Genomic DNA, 14,195 nt, shown 5'->3' with positions numbered 1-14,195 from the left:
AACCAACTCGTGCGCGCCGGTCAACGCGCGCACGTCAAATCATTTCGTGCGCGTCGGTCAACGCGCGCACGTCAACCAACTCGTGCGCGCCGGTCAATGCGCGCACGTCAAATCATCTCGTGCGCGCCGGTCAACGCGCGCACGTCAAATCATTTCGTGCGCGTCGGTCAACGCGCGCACGTCAACCAACTCGTGCGCGCCAGTCAACGAGTGCACGTCAAATCACCTCGTGCGCGCCAGTCAACGCGTGCACGTCAATCAGCCCGCGGGGATCGATCAGCACGCGTATGTTAACCAACGCGCGTTCGACGATCGGTCTCGCGACGAAGCATACAAGTCAACAAATCGAACGAATACGCAACAAGAACAAGTCCCGGAAGAAAGAAACCAAAAAAAGGGAGAAAGTCGGCGAACCCGCGCTAAGCGCAGGACGGAATGATCCGACCCGCGCAAGCGCGGGACGGATCAATCCGACCCGCGCAAGCGCGGGTCGGATCAATCCGACCCGCGCAAGCGCGGGTCGGATGATTCCGACCCGCGCATGCGCGGGTCGGATGTTTCCGACCCGCGCGAGCGCGGGTCGGATGTTTCCGACCCGCGCAAGCGCGGGTCGGATTATTCCGACCCGCGCGAGCGCGGGTCAGATTGTTCTGCCGCGCAGTCTAATGTCCCAAACACGTTTTGACGGTTTTTAATTGGTTTTTTTGCAGGGTTTATCGGTTCCAGGGGTTCTTAACTGACTTGAGATCATCCTCAAACGTGGTTAGGCTGCTGTTGACTAAAGATAGAGCCAAATCCCTTGTTCTTATCCAAATAACCGCATTTTGAGGCCTATAAATATGAACCAAAGGCCTCCATTTTCTGGGGCTGGAATCTTATCAAGAGGACGAGGTGCTGCTGGATTGGAGAGTGAAGGAGCACGAAATTTCAGCAAAGGACAGCGAGATCCCGGTGAACTTCGGAGCAAAGGAGAAGCCGTTCGAAGGATCTGAAGCTCGTACGTCCGTTCCTTGAGATTAGGCTTTGTCTTAATCTCGAGAAGAGCCCTGAAATCGCTTTGTCGATTCCAGGACTTCAAGCAAATACCCCCTTGGTGAGGTAGAAGCTCTGCCCAATTTTCTGCAACCGGATCTGATTCGAGGTCGTCCACGGATTAACCCCGGCACCGGCGAAGAACCCACGCAAGCAAGAGCCGATAAACGGATCTTGCGTTTATTTTCAAGAAAGTTGTAATCTTTTTCTTTTGTTATTTGAATTCATTTGTAACGTTTAAAGTTTAATGAAATCAATGACTAAGGTGACTTTCGACGAAAACAAACTGATCGGTCTCGCGACGAAGCATACAAGTCAACAAATCGAACGAATACGCAACAAGAACAAGTCCCGGAAGAAAGAAACAAAAAAAAAAGGGAGAACGTCGGCGAACCCGCGCTAAGCGCAGGACGGAATGATCCGACCCGCGCAAGCGCGGGACGGATCAATCCGACCCGCGCAAGCGCGGGTCGGATGATTCCGACCCGCGCATGCGCGGGTCGGATGTTTCCGACCCGCGCGAGCGCGGGTCGGATGTTTCCGACCCGCGCAAGCGCGGGTCGGATTATTCCGACCCGCGCGAGCGCGGGTCAGATTGTTCTGCCGCGCAGTCTAATGTCCCAAACACGTTTTGACGGTTTTTAATTGGTTTTTTACAGGGTTTATCGGTTCCAGGGGTTCTTAACTGACTTGAGATCATCCTCAAACGTGGTTAGGCTGCTGTTGACTAAAGATAGAGCCAAATCCCTTGTTCTTATCCAAATAACCGCATTTTGAGGCCTATAAATATGAACCAAAGGCCTCCATTTTCTGGGGCTGGAATCTTATCAAGAGGACGAGGTGCTGCTGGATTGGAGAGTGAAGGAGCACGAAATTTCAGCAAAGGACAGCGAGATCCCGGTGAACTTCGGAGCAAAGGAGAAGCCGTTCGAAGGATCTGAAGCTCGTACGTCCGTTCCTTGAGATTAGGCTTTGTCTTAATCTCGAGAAGAGCCCTGAAATCGCTTTGTCGATTCCAGGACTTCAAGCAAATACCCCCTTGGTGAGGTAGAAGCTCTGCCCAATTTTCTGCAACCGGATCTGATTCGAGGTCGTCCACGGATTAACCCCGGCACCGGCGAAGAACCCACGCAAGCAAGAGCCGATAAACGGATCTTGCGTTTATTTTCAAGAAAGTTGTAATCTTTTTCTTTTGTTATTTGAATTCATTTGTAACGTTTAAAGTTTAATGAAATCAATGACTAAGGTGACTTTCGACGAAAACAGTCACTTAACACCAGGAACCCCCTTTGAGTGATTTGTACTAATCAACACTCCCGTTGTAATTTGTACTCTCACTCTCACTGTCCATTCAGTCAAACATTCCTACAGTTAGGACCACAACCAAAGTCCCCTCTCGATTCCTTCCATGAACGAGAGGTCCACTTCCATATCGAGCGATCAAACCTTCCTACAGTTAGGGTCACCTCAAACTCCTGCTTGGTCAACCCTTCCTACAGTTAGGGCCAAAACTACAATTCACTCTCGATAAACGAGAAATTCACCTTTAGTTCGGTAATCAAACCTTCTGACGGTTAGGATTATCCGAATCTTTTCGATTCTCGAAGTGGAGATCCCACTCTTAGTTTCACTCTTCAGATTCTCGAAGTAAAGATCCTATTTTGAGTTTCCTTTGTAACTGGAGATAGAATATAAAATTCTTCCTCTCCAGCATCGGATTCGTCTTTGCCCCAAGAGAAGACACTACTTTTCAACTCCTAAAATCCATACCTTATACGCGCAGGGAATTTTATCATGAATCCTAAATAGGGATAAGTCAGCGCCTAACACACGTTGTCGGTTTAGTCTTTCACCGATTGAAGAAGATACCAGAATCGAAGTCTGGAGAATTTTATCCCAAATCCTAAGTAGGGATAAGTCAATGCCTAACATGCGTTACCGGTTTAGTCTTTCACCGATTGAAAAGGACACTAGAATCCAAGTCTGGGGAAGTTTATCCTGAAACCTAAGTAGGGACAAGTCAGCGCCTAACACGCGTTGTCGGTTAGTCCTTGACCGTAAAAAAAGAACAAAGGCCCACATATTCGACATTATGACAGGTTGTTATTAATAACATCATAATCTGTGCCTCATACGCGCAGAGAATTTTATCCTGAATCCTAAGTAGGGATAAGCCAACGCCTAACACGTGTTGCCGGTTTAGTCTTTCATCAAGTGAAAAAAACACCAGGATATAAGTCTGAGAACTTTTATCTTGAATCCTAAGAAGGGATAAGTCAGCACCTAACATGTGTTGCCGGGTAGTCTATTCTAGTAAGAAAGACGAAGTCTACGTATTTAATATCGTAGCACTAAAAGAGTTAACTCTTTAGCATAACATTACATATAGAACGGACTTAAACAATCTGCATACTAGCCCGACTTAAACGGTAGTCAGTAAAGGCTTATCAAACCCATTGATGACTGGGAGTTTGCCATAAATCCTATAAATGCAAGAGTCATTGATGCACTAGCTCCATTAGTTGGTCTCATGACTTAGGAATCCGATAATTTCAAGATAAGATCCATACATACAGATGAATCAGCTTTAACAGTTAGTCCTACAGCCCTAGCATTTAGGATCACCATGCTCCAATGATTTAAGAGCTTAAACTATGTATACTCCAGCAAATATACGAGTATAAACCGTGCCAACGTAGATCGATGCAAAACCTAAAGGTCAACGTCAGTCAACGTGTAGCCCTAGGTCAACGCCACTCAACGCGTTGTGATGAAAGTCAACGTCGATCGATGCGAAACCCTAAAGCCAACACCGGTCAACGTGTAGCCCTAGGTCAATACCAGTCAACGTTGATCTATACGAAACCCTAAGGTCAACGCCGATCGATACAAAACCCTAAGGTCAACATCGGTCAGTATGTAGCTCTGAGTTAACGTCGATCAATGCGTAGCTCTGAGTCAATGTCGATCAATACGTTGCGATGGAAATAATCAATTCAAAGTTAACTCAATGACACGAGCCAAAACTAACTCACCAACTTCAATTCGAGACTTCGACGACGGCCAGGCGATAAACGCAGCCGGAAAACCTTTAAAGAAGTCAATGTTCGAAGCTGACTACAGGTTCTTTCACACCGACTGAAGGTTGTAACGATCACATCCAAAGTATTTCTGGCCCTTCTATAAAAGAAACGAGACGGAAACACTTTGGAGGGGTATCTGTAGGCGTCAAAAATTGCCTATGGGCTCTCGCACGTAGTTCGAAGTAGAGAGAAGATGATGAACATCACTATCCGAGTCATAGATGCTTAATTGACGTCGATGAATGCATGAAGTAAGTCGACGAACCGTGTGAAGCAACAAAACTATATAATAGTGAATATATGAACTGATCGGGAGCTACGCTTCTCTTACAAAAGATGAAGCACTCCTCGTGTCCTATCTACTCCACATGTGATTCAACCATGGGAGCTTATAGATCTCCTTGTCGGTTTTCATACGCATTTTGAATGGTATAATTCCGAGTTCGGACGATGAAGATACACGAAAACAAACGGGACGCACAAAACAGCACCCCGAGTCTCAGCGGAGACACCGCGAGTGTCTCGGCCGTGGCCGAGATACCGCGGGTGTCCGCACGCTCTAAAAAGTAGTTTTACGCTGTTTTGAGCCGTTTTTCGACTGTTAACCACCTGGATTTGTTTTAACTAATCTAATATCATCCAAGAACGTGATAAAATGGTTACAACTGAGAATAAGAGCAAATCATTCGTTCTTATCCGAAAATAGGGCTCCTGAAGCCTATAAATACAGCCATAAAGTCTTCATTTACAGAGATCTGGAATTCTCGAGCGTCGGCGAAGCTCTGCTGAATTGAAGACTGAAGGAGTACGAATTTCAGAAGAGAGGGGGAGATCAGATTGGGTTCTTAGGCATAAAGAAGAAGAGTCATTTCTACAGTTCCAGGTTCCTTCCCTTGAGATCGTACCTAGCTGTGATCTTGAGAAGAGTGGTTATCTCGCTATTGTCGAGATAATCGCTTTGGTTTCTTAATTCCTTCGCGAATCAACAAAGTTCCGGATCGATCTGATCATTTGATAGTCCACGGATATTAACGTCCCCGTCATAGGTAAAGATCTCACGTAAGCATTGGTAAATAAATGTTCGTTGCATTTGTTTGAGAAGAGTTGTAATTTTTTTTATTATGTAGGAAGATCTTATAAAAAGATCAGACTTTTAAACTTATTGTAACAACTAAAGCTGTAATAAGTTACATAATGAAAATATTAACTTTCACCCCAAACAATTTGTATACTACTTGGGGGTATTAAAAGGCATAAATCTGTTCCCTACCACCCCAGCAAAATAGGGTTGCTGAAAGGATGAATAGAACTCTTTTAGAGAGGGTGAGGGCTATGTTGGCCACATCTGGGCTCTCTAAGAAATTCTGGGGAGAAGTTGTTTATACTGCGGCCTATTTAACTAACAGGTCTCCTTTTGTTCCCTTAGGAGGGTTCACGGGCAAACCTCTTGATTTAAATAATTTGAGAATTTTCGGATGTGCTGGCTATATGCATCAAAGGATTGATAAGTTAGAACCTAGATCTAAGAAATGTGTTTTCTTAGGATACCCAAAAGGAGTAAAAGGTTATAGGCTTTGGAATAAGAGTGAACCGAGGTTTAAGGTAGTGATAAGTAGAGATGTTGTTTTTAATGAAAATGAATTTCAATGTTTTCCTTTACCTATCCATATTCCTAAAAATAATGCTCCAAATGAGGTGGAGCAAATGCCTATTATTAATCAACCTGAATCACCTACTGAAGAAAAATTAAATGATATAATTATTAAAAATCAAGATGAGATTATTCCTAATGAGGTAGAGCATGATATGCAGGAAATAGATAACATGCATGATTTGAATGATTATCAACTCACTAGGGATAGAAATAAAAAAACCATTAGGAAATCTGAAAGGTATAGAGATTGTAATTTGACTGATTGTAATATGTCTGAGTTTGTCTTTAATGTGTTTGAATCCCTTGAGTGCAATGAACCTAAGACTTATAGAGAAGCATTAAGGTCAAAATATTCTGAAGAATGGATTAGTGCTATGAAAAGTGACATAGAATCCCTAAGAATTAATCAAACATGGAAACTTGTTTCTAAACCTACTAGTTGTTCTGTAGTGGACTGTAAATGGTTGTTTAAGGTGAAACAAGAATCTGAAAGTGTTAGGTTTAAGGTTAGGTTAGTAGCTAAGGGATTTACTCAAAAAGAGAGAATTGATTATGCTGAAATTTTTGCTCCTGTTGTAAAATTCACTATTGTTAGAGTTATGCTTGCTTTAGTTGCTCATTTTAATTGGGAATTAAAACAAATGGATGTAACTACTGCTTTTTTGCATGGTGATCTTAATAAAAATATTTATATGCACCAACCTGAGGGTTTTGTGGACCCAAAATTCCTGATCATGTGTGTTTGTTAAAAAAGGATTTGTATGGTTTAAAAGAATCACCTAGGCAATGGAATATTAGATTTGATAAATGCATGCAATCTTTAAAGTTTAAAAGGAGTTCTGCTGATCATTGCTTGTATTATAAGAATATAGACTTTATGCCTGTATTTCTTTTAATTTATGTGGATGACATGTTGATTGTTAGTCCTTGTTTGAAGTCTATTGAGCATGTTCAAAAATGTCTTTGTGAAAATTTTGACATGAATGGCTTAGGCGATGCTAAAAGAATCCTAGGCATGAATATTATTAGGGATGAAAACAAATCTACTCTAGTTTTAAACCAAAGTTCATATGTCGAAAAACTTTTGAGTAAATTCGCTATGTCTGATGCTAAATCTGTGAATGTGCCTCTTGCTTCCCATTTTGTGTTAAGTAGGGATCAATCCCCCAAGACTGAAACTGAAATAAATGATATGAAGAAGGTGCCATATTCGAATGTTATAGGATCGGTCATGTATCTCATGGTTAGTACTAGGCCTGACATTGCATATGCGGTTAGTTGGTTGAGTAGATATATGTTAAATCCTAGTATGCCTCATTGGAATGCCTTGAAATGGCTTTTAAGATATTTAAAATCCTCTGTGGATGTAGGATTTACCTTCTCTAAGTGTTCTGAAGGTGTTAAACTAGTTGGCTATGTAGATTCCAATTATGCAAATGATAGGGATAATAGAAAATCTACCACTTCCTATGTGTTTACTTTGTGTGGCTCTTGCATAAGTTGGAAATCTCAACTACAACCCATTTTTGCTTTATCTACTACTCAATCTGAGCATGTTGCTGCCACTGAAGCTTTTAAAGAAGCTATTGGGCCTTATATCTGAAATTAATTTTCTTGATAAAAATGTGATTGTATTTTCTGATAGTCAATCTGCTATTCAACTTTACAAAAATCCTATTTTTCATAATAGAACTAAACATATTGATGTTAGATTTCATTACATTCGGGATATAGTTAAAAAGAGTATTGTTAAGTTAGAGAAAATTCCCTCAGAATTTAATCCGGCTGACATGAGTACTAAGTGTTTGCCTGTTGAAAAAGTTATCTCGTATCAAAGAATCTTGAATTTTGACTTTGGGTAATTTTCCTTTGCTTTGTGTGTTGCCTTTGTGGCCTATTAACTTGCTTTGTGTTTGTTAGTAGCTTTGTGATTTTCCCTTTGAACTCGATGACCGTTTGGTAGAGTTTGGTCCTTTGTGGATTTAGCATGCTTAGTGATCTTGCCCCGATCTTTGTGATCTGAGTTTACTTTGTGTATTCTCTTTCATTGCTTGTATCTTCTTTGTGATCATACAGGTAATGGTTTGGCGATGACAAGTTCTGCAGTTCCGTGTTTTTCTTAGTGAACTACCTTGAGCCAAAGGTGGAGATTGTTGCTATTAGTTGGCCCATCGTCCTTTGCTTTGCTGGCCCATTTGCTAAAAAGTCAATGACCCACAACTCTTTAGTCCCATCTCCCATCCCTGTAGGTATGCTCCCACCTTTTTCCTCATACCCTAGCCCATCTCTCTTGTAGGCTGCCCCTTGATAAAATGACAGAGAGAGTTGAAAGAAAACATGGAAAAAAGCGAGAGGAGTGTCAATGAAGAAGAACCCGAGCTTTGTGCTCCTCTGCTTTGTGTGATCCTCTCCCCTTCTGTGAGCTTTTCCCGTCTATCGCTTTGTGCGATCCCTTCACCCTTTGTGAGTGATTAAGGAGAAGAACTGTGGCGAGTTACCCTTGTGTCCTTGGTGGTGCAAATCTGAGAAAATAGTGACTGAAGAGTCAGGCTTCTGAGCTCAACAGCGACGACATCGATCTTAACACTAAGTAGTCAATTAAATGACCATGGAGCAATCGACTTCACAAATTGGTCAGATGTCTCCAACTAAAATATACTTAATAAATTTGTATGTTAGTTTCATAAACGCTTATGATGAGATATTTATTTAGGCATAAGCTCCTACAATCAGTACAGAACCTAATTAGGGTCTGCCCCGGGGTAAGCCCACCAAGCCTCGAGCCTGGGGCAACCCAGGGTTGGGGGGTCAACCATCGCGATTACATCCTTCACCCCTCAAACCGTAATAACATTCGAAGTGGACTTTGTAAGAGGACTTTTATGTAAAAATTGTTAGGGGTTCTATTAGTAAAAAACTCTTATTAATACCCAAAGCCCTACCCAACTCCATCTTTATTTCCGTCAGCTTCCTCTCCTCCTTCTCGTCTATGTTCCGCCGCTCACAAAAAAAGAAAAAAAAAACAAAGAGAATCTGAATCGACGGAGACGCCGCTCTGTTCCGCCATTTTTGTTCCGTCAGCCTCTAACTCCTCCTTCCCGTATCTGCTCCCATCCTTCGGACCACCCCGCTGACTCCTCCTCTGACAGTCCGATCCAGTCACCCAAAAGACGGAGAGAATCTGAATCGACTTATCGACGCCGACGGCCGATCGGTCCATCAAAGAAACACAATCACGTAATTTTTTAAATAAATAATTTTAGGGTTTTTTGGACGGAAATTTGGGGTTTTGATGTTTTGTAATGAAATTAAGATTTTTGATTTTAAATCTTGGCTGAATATTAGTTGTTGAATTAGGGGTTATGATGTTTGGGTGGTTTCGTCTAGGTTTTTGTTTTGAAACTGAAAATTAGTTTTGATTTAGCTATTTGGGTGACACAATTATGCCTTCTGACTAGTTTCTCACGGTCTCCATAAGTTTAAAAGAAGCTTATCAAAGTTGAAAGATAGAAAGAGGAAATAATGTTTACTTGTTAAAAAGTTCATCTCCCTTCTAGTCATCTAAAACTCGAAAATCCTAATGGACGATAATCTGATATATTTCTATTTGGTTTTAATTATAATCTCAATTTAACTTTGATTTGATGACATTCATATTATTGGATTGCTATCTAGATTAATTGTTTGATTGTTTTAATAATAATGATATTGCTAAGTCTTCGTTCCGGCATCAGTTTAGTTGATTGTTGTGATTTCATATATGTTATCTTCGCACTACCATGTCATAGGATTGATTGAATGGATTGACAATGATATCAACTAAAAATGAATACTTCGAGAAACTCGAGTATGATGACTTAATTGAAGAATTCGCTTCAAATAATTCAAGGAGAAGTGTTTTTCTTTGAATTAAATTGTAGCACAAATATAATTTTTTCTTATATGAATATTGATTTTGCAAGAGAATATTATCAGTTTGAGCCCAATATAGAACGCTAAATGGTATTATATGTATTCATTTTTATCGTTATTGTTCGTACCAAATTTTTAATATAAGGGGCAACCAAAATTGGATTAGGCTAGGGCAACCCAAACCTCGGGGCCGGTCCTGAACGTAGTAAACAGTTTCTCGAACGAACAAGCATCTAATGATATTACTTATATTTCTTCAAGATCTATCCCAGAATTGTGAAAATTTGGACTCTACAAATGTAGTCAGAAGCTTTATCCCAGATGAAGTAAGGGGTTTGAATTCATTAAACATGTCTAGGCTGCATTGGTAATCTCTGATGCGCACCAATTTATTGTAGTAACTTGAGGGGCTTGATTACAAATTTGGTAAGTTAATTGGTGCTTGCTAATGTCGGGTTGTCACCAAACCCGGGTTTGTATATGTCCCATTGACACTCTGAAAATCTCAAATGAGCACAAATTAAACTCATGAAAAAATATTTCATTTATATTATGGGTCTTAGATATGACTCATGCTGAAATTAACACTATCCAGGCATGGCGAACTCAAAAAAGAAACACTACAATGGAGAAGGGTAACAAGCCAATCAGTAAAAACTTTAGAACAACGCTATCAAAGAACAAGCACTCTGTTATATCAAGATATACACCTTATTTTCACTAGAGAGATTGGATTCATGAAGTTGACTTAAACAAAAAATTAGAAGATGGATCAGCATCAGTTAACATCGTAATTAGCGCATCTGAAACTCAATTATTAAAATGATAAATAGTCTCAAGGAAAGACCATAACTTACCAAACATTGAAGAGATGAATGAAGGGGATAATAACCCTGGTATAGAGCTTCTCCAACTGAAGGCGTGCACGTTGTGTACTATGAAACATTTTGTAATATGAGCAACTAGATGGTTGCTTGTATGAAAGGATCAGTTATCTGCAAACTTTTCATGAACTCTTATCTAGTTGAAAATGATGAAGGAGACAAAACATGCATCACCATTTCTTGTCCTGTTGAAGATATTGGAAATATCGTGATTTGCAGAGATAATGCAATTGCTGAAGCTTTTTCTTCCCCAATCTATTCACTTAGGAGCTACATCCTTCTGCATTACTGAGATTGTGAGCGGGCAATAAAATAATAAAGGATAAAAACTAAAGAAATCTCAGAAAAGAGTAACGTCATTTATGGCCCAGAGTTTGTAATATAAAAAGCATCATAGAAAGTCCGGAGATGCCAATAAAAGAGTAATAGTGTTCTCAAATCCAAACACCTGTGCTCATATAAAATGGCGAGGATCACATAGTTTCTTTCAAAATTGCAATTTCTCCACCTTGATAAGGTCACCATAAAGACATGGTATTTGGTTAAACAAAAGTTACAGAAAATAAACAATCCATTCAGAAGAAGCCCATGAGTTCAGGACAAATTATTTTATTGATCAAGCGTAAAGCATCCAGGGAAAAGGGACTAAATAAGTTTACAGAAGAATAAACAATGCAAAGCATACCTCCAGAAACTTCTTGCATTTTCAGTCTTGATATCGCCTTCTGAGTGTACTGTATTTCTCATGCTTGTTTTATTCCAATTCCAAACTATGCTCCAAAGTCCAACTACACTTAACTGAACAAAAAAAATTCAATATCCGGATCTATTATACCAATGTCATCTTGCTGAAGATTTTTCTAGTGGGAGTCATACTAAAAACTACCTACTGTGAAGTATATTATTCAAAAATTCTTTCCCCTCTTGAAAATATCATGAAAAAAGATAGAACTAAATATGCAGAAATAACCTGGAATGAAGATTACCGAATTCCAGCTCACACGGCTTGAAATTCTGAACATTGGAAGCCCCATTAAAGAAAAGGTAGCAACAATAAACCTTACCGAGTTCAACAGCCTTCTTTGGTCACAGATAATAACCTTCTCATGATCAAATGAGCTGCTCCAACTCAACCTGTATTGGAGAATATGAACATGTTGACATAAGGCAACATCTCTGATGAGCCCATATCCTGAAGACTGAACTTTAGGCCGAGCTCAACATATGTTGGCAGCCAGTTCATAAGCACATACAAGGCATAATGAAACATGAAACGATTCACTACAATTGCCCGAACTGTGTAGCGAAAATTTGCACAGATGAACAGCAAAAAAACAATCACATACCACTGTGGAAATTCCATCCTCGACAATTTTGCACTGATCTAGATTCAAAAGTAATATGTAGAAGTATCCAATAAAATTACAATATCAAATAGATCAACTTTCTGCTCATCGCAACAAAAAGCCTCTGCCCATCTGCTCATTACTTGTTATTCTCAGAGTGAAAAAAAAACTCAGATCTTAACAGATTTTGTTCATCCTGTGAACGTGGGTGGGGTCTACCACGTGAACGAGGAGGTTGTTTCTGTGTGGATTCGTTTCCGTGCAAAGAAACGAAGCCGGCCCATGAACCGCAAATGCTACATATATATAGCAATTGTTTATTAGGTTTTTGTGTGCGGAAGATTTGTGCAGCTGTTTTTCCTTTCTTTTGCCGGCGTGTGAGGTGCAGGCTGCGGCTGCAGGTGAAGAAAACAGAGGAGAAAAGCAGCGGCTGTGTTGAGATCTTGAGCAGTCCCTTTTAGGGTTTTGTGCATCCCTTTGAGAGAGCTTTGTGAGAGATTTGAGAGTTTTGTGTGAGGGTTTTATTTGTGAGATTCTTGTGTAAACCCTATTTGTATTCTCTCTTTCTCTATTAGTAGATCTCCCCCTTCTTGCCCCGTGGACGTAGGCAATTTGCCAAACCACGTAAAAATTGGTTGTATCGCTTTTGTGTGATTTGTAATAGCTTTTTAGGATCCCTCGACGCGCAGTCCTAGAGCTGACGAGAGGAAGAGCTAATATCTCACTTTGATGAGATATTAGGCTTCATATTCTTGTTCCCTTTGAGAAACAAGAATTCTTATTGCGACCTGACTTTCTTGTTGTGTTGCCGAAGTGCTGTTGAAATTTCCGCTTCGCGTAACAAGTGGTATCAGAGCCCAGATTTCAGATCTAGGGTTTTTTGGTGGAGGAAGATTTTTTGTGTGAAGCTTGGTTCTTGGAGTTCTAGGCTTCGGTGGAGATAGCATTAGGAGTTGCCATTGGAGATTTCGCTTTCCTCGTGTGGATAGGAGATCAATTTGGAATCCGATCTAGGATTCAGTTAGGTGGTTCCTAATTCTGTCAAATTTGTTCTTTCTCTATAATTTGGAGTTAGTTTGCAATGGGAGAAGAACGGAGAGTTGAGGAACGCAACCTTTTCTTGCCCAACATGGAGAGGATGTTCCCCCTATCTTATTTCCAATGCGCTTCTGTCCCGAGGCGTATGGATTGGCCCCTGGTTAAGGATCAAGATGGGGTTGCTCTCGGAGCTCTGACTTTCTATGGGGTCCGCACCGTTGGTTATAATCGGCAGGTGACAGCTTTACGGCCGAGTTTATTTGCTACGGAGTATCCCCTTGGCGAAGCACCCAGTCCGGCAAAGACCTTTGTTAAGAGATTCCTGGAAAAGAAAGGAGAGTTTCCCGCGCAAGGATTTAGAACTCCTGGTTGGGTTCATTCTCCGGCGGCGGGATGGTGGGCCCAGATGACCAAGTTTGTTCTGAAAGAGTTGGAACCTCGCTTGCGGCTCATGTGAACAACTATACGAAGTTGTTGTCGGACTTGGCGAATGTTGATGAGAAGATATCGGATGAGTACAAGGCGATTATTTTGTTGGGCTCCTTACCGGATGAGGAGTATGATACCTTCGTGATCACTTTGTTAAACGGGAGATCTTCTATCAGCTATAGTGAAGTGACTAACGCTTTGACCAATTACGATTTGAGGAGGAAGGACAAGGAGACTTCCCGTACTAGCACTTCAGGCGAGGCCTTGTCGACGAGAGGTAGAAGCCCATATCCGAAAGGTGGTAATAGAGGAAGGTCAAAGTCAAGAAGCCACCACCAATTAGCAAAGAACCAATGTGCATTTTGCAAGGAGCAGGGACATTAGAAAAGAGATTGCCCGAAGCTCAAGGAGAAAGAGAATGGCAAGAAAAAGAGCCCGAAGGCCAATGAGGTGAATATTACGAAAGGCAATGATTCCGATGATTCGTGCTTTTCTCTACTGATTACTCCGGAGGTGAACTATGTGGATGCATCAGATTGGATGCTTGATTCCGACGCTACTTTTCATGTGACCCCTAGGCGAGACTGGTTTGCATCTTTTGAGAAAGTCGACGGGGGCGTTGTTATCATAGGAAATGATCAATCCTGTGACGTTTGTGGGTTAGGTACCGTACAGATTAGGATGCACGATGGAGTAGTCCGTGAGTTGAAGGAGGTGAGATTTGTTCCTCAACTGAAGAAAAATCTTATCTCAGTTGGAGCTTTGGAGGCGAAGGGATTCAAGGTGACTTTCGAAAACGTTGTAGCGAAGGTTACTA

The 14,195-nt window shown here is 41.1% G+C and overlaps 1 protein-coding gene across 3 annotated transcripts in view; it reads right to left on the bottom strand.

The window, feature by feature from the left end:
* The window catches only part of LOC109830302, a 27,799-nt gene extending 15,748 nt beyond the window's left edge, over positions 1-12,051 (bottom strand). The window contains exons 1-4 of one of the 3 annotated variants that reach the window (XM_020397532.1): positions 11,912-12,051; positions 11,552-11,699; positions 11,251-11,363; positions 10,313-10,845 (exon numbers count right to left, since the gene is read on the bottom strand). In XM_020397532.1, coding sequence (XP_020253121.1) covers positions 10,836-10,845; positions 11,251-11,363; positions 11,552-11,699; positions 11,912-11,928 — 288 coding nt within the window. In that variant the 5' untranslated portion in view covers positions 11,929-12,051 and the 3' untranslated portion in view covers positions 10,313-10,835. Of the gene's footprint in view, positions 1-10,312; positions 11,700-11,911 lie in introns of those variants that run through there. The other 2 variants (XM_020397531.1, XR_002244263.1) reach the window with 2 other exon arrangements.

The sequence above is a fragment of the Asparagus officinalis genome, chromosome 2 (genome assembly GCF_001876935.1).
Source record: "Asparagus officinalis chromosome 2, Aspof.V1, whole genome shotgun sequence".
Taxonomy (NCBI): domain Eukaryota; kingdom Viridiplantae; phylum Streptophyta; class Magnoliopsida; order Asparagales; family Asparagaceae; genus Asparagus; species Asparagus officinalis.
The sequence above is the reverse complement of the archived record's forward strand: the minus strand, read 5'-3'. Positions and strand labels throughout refer to the sequence as shown.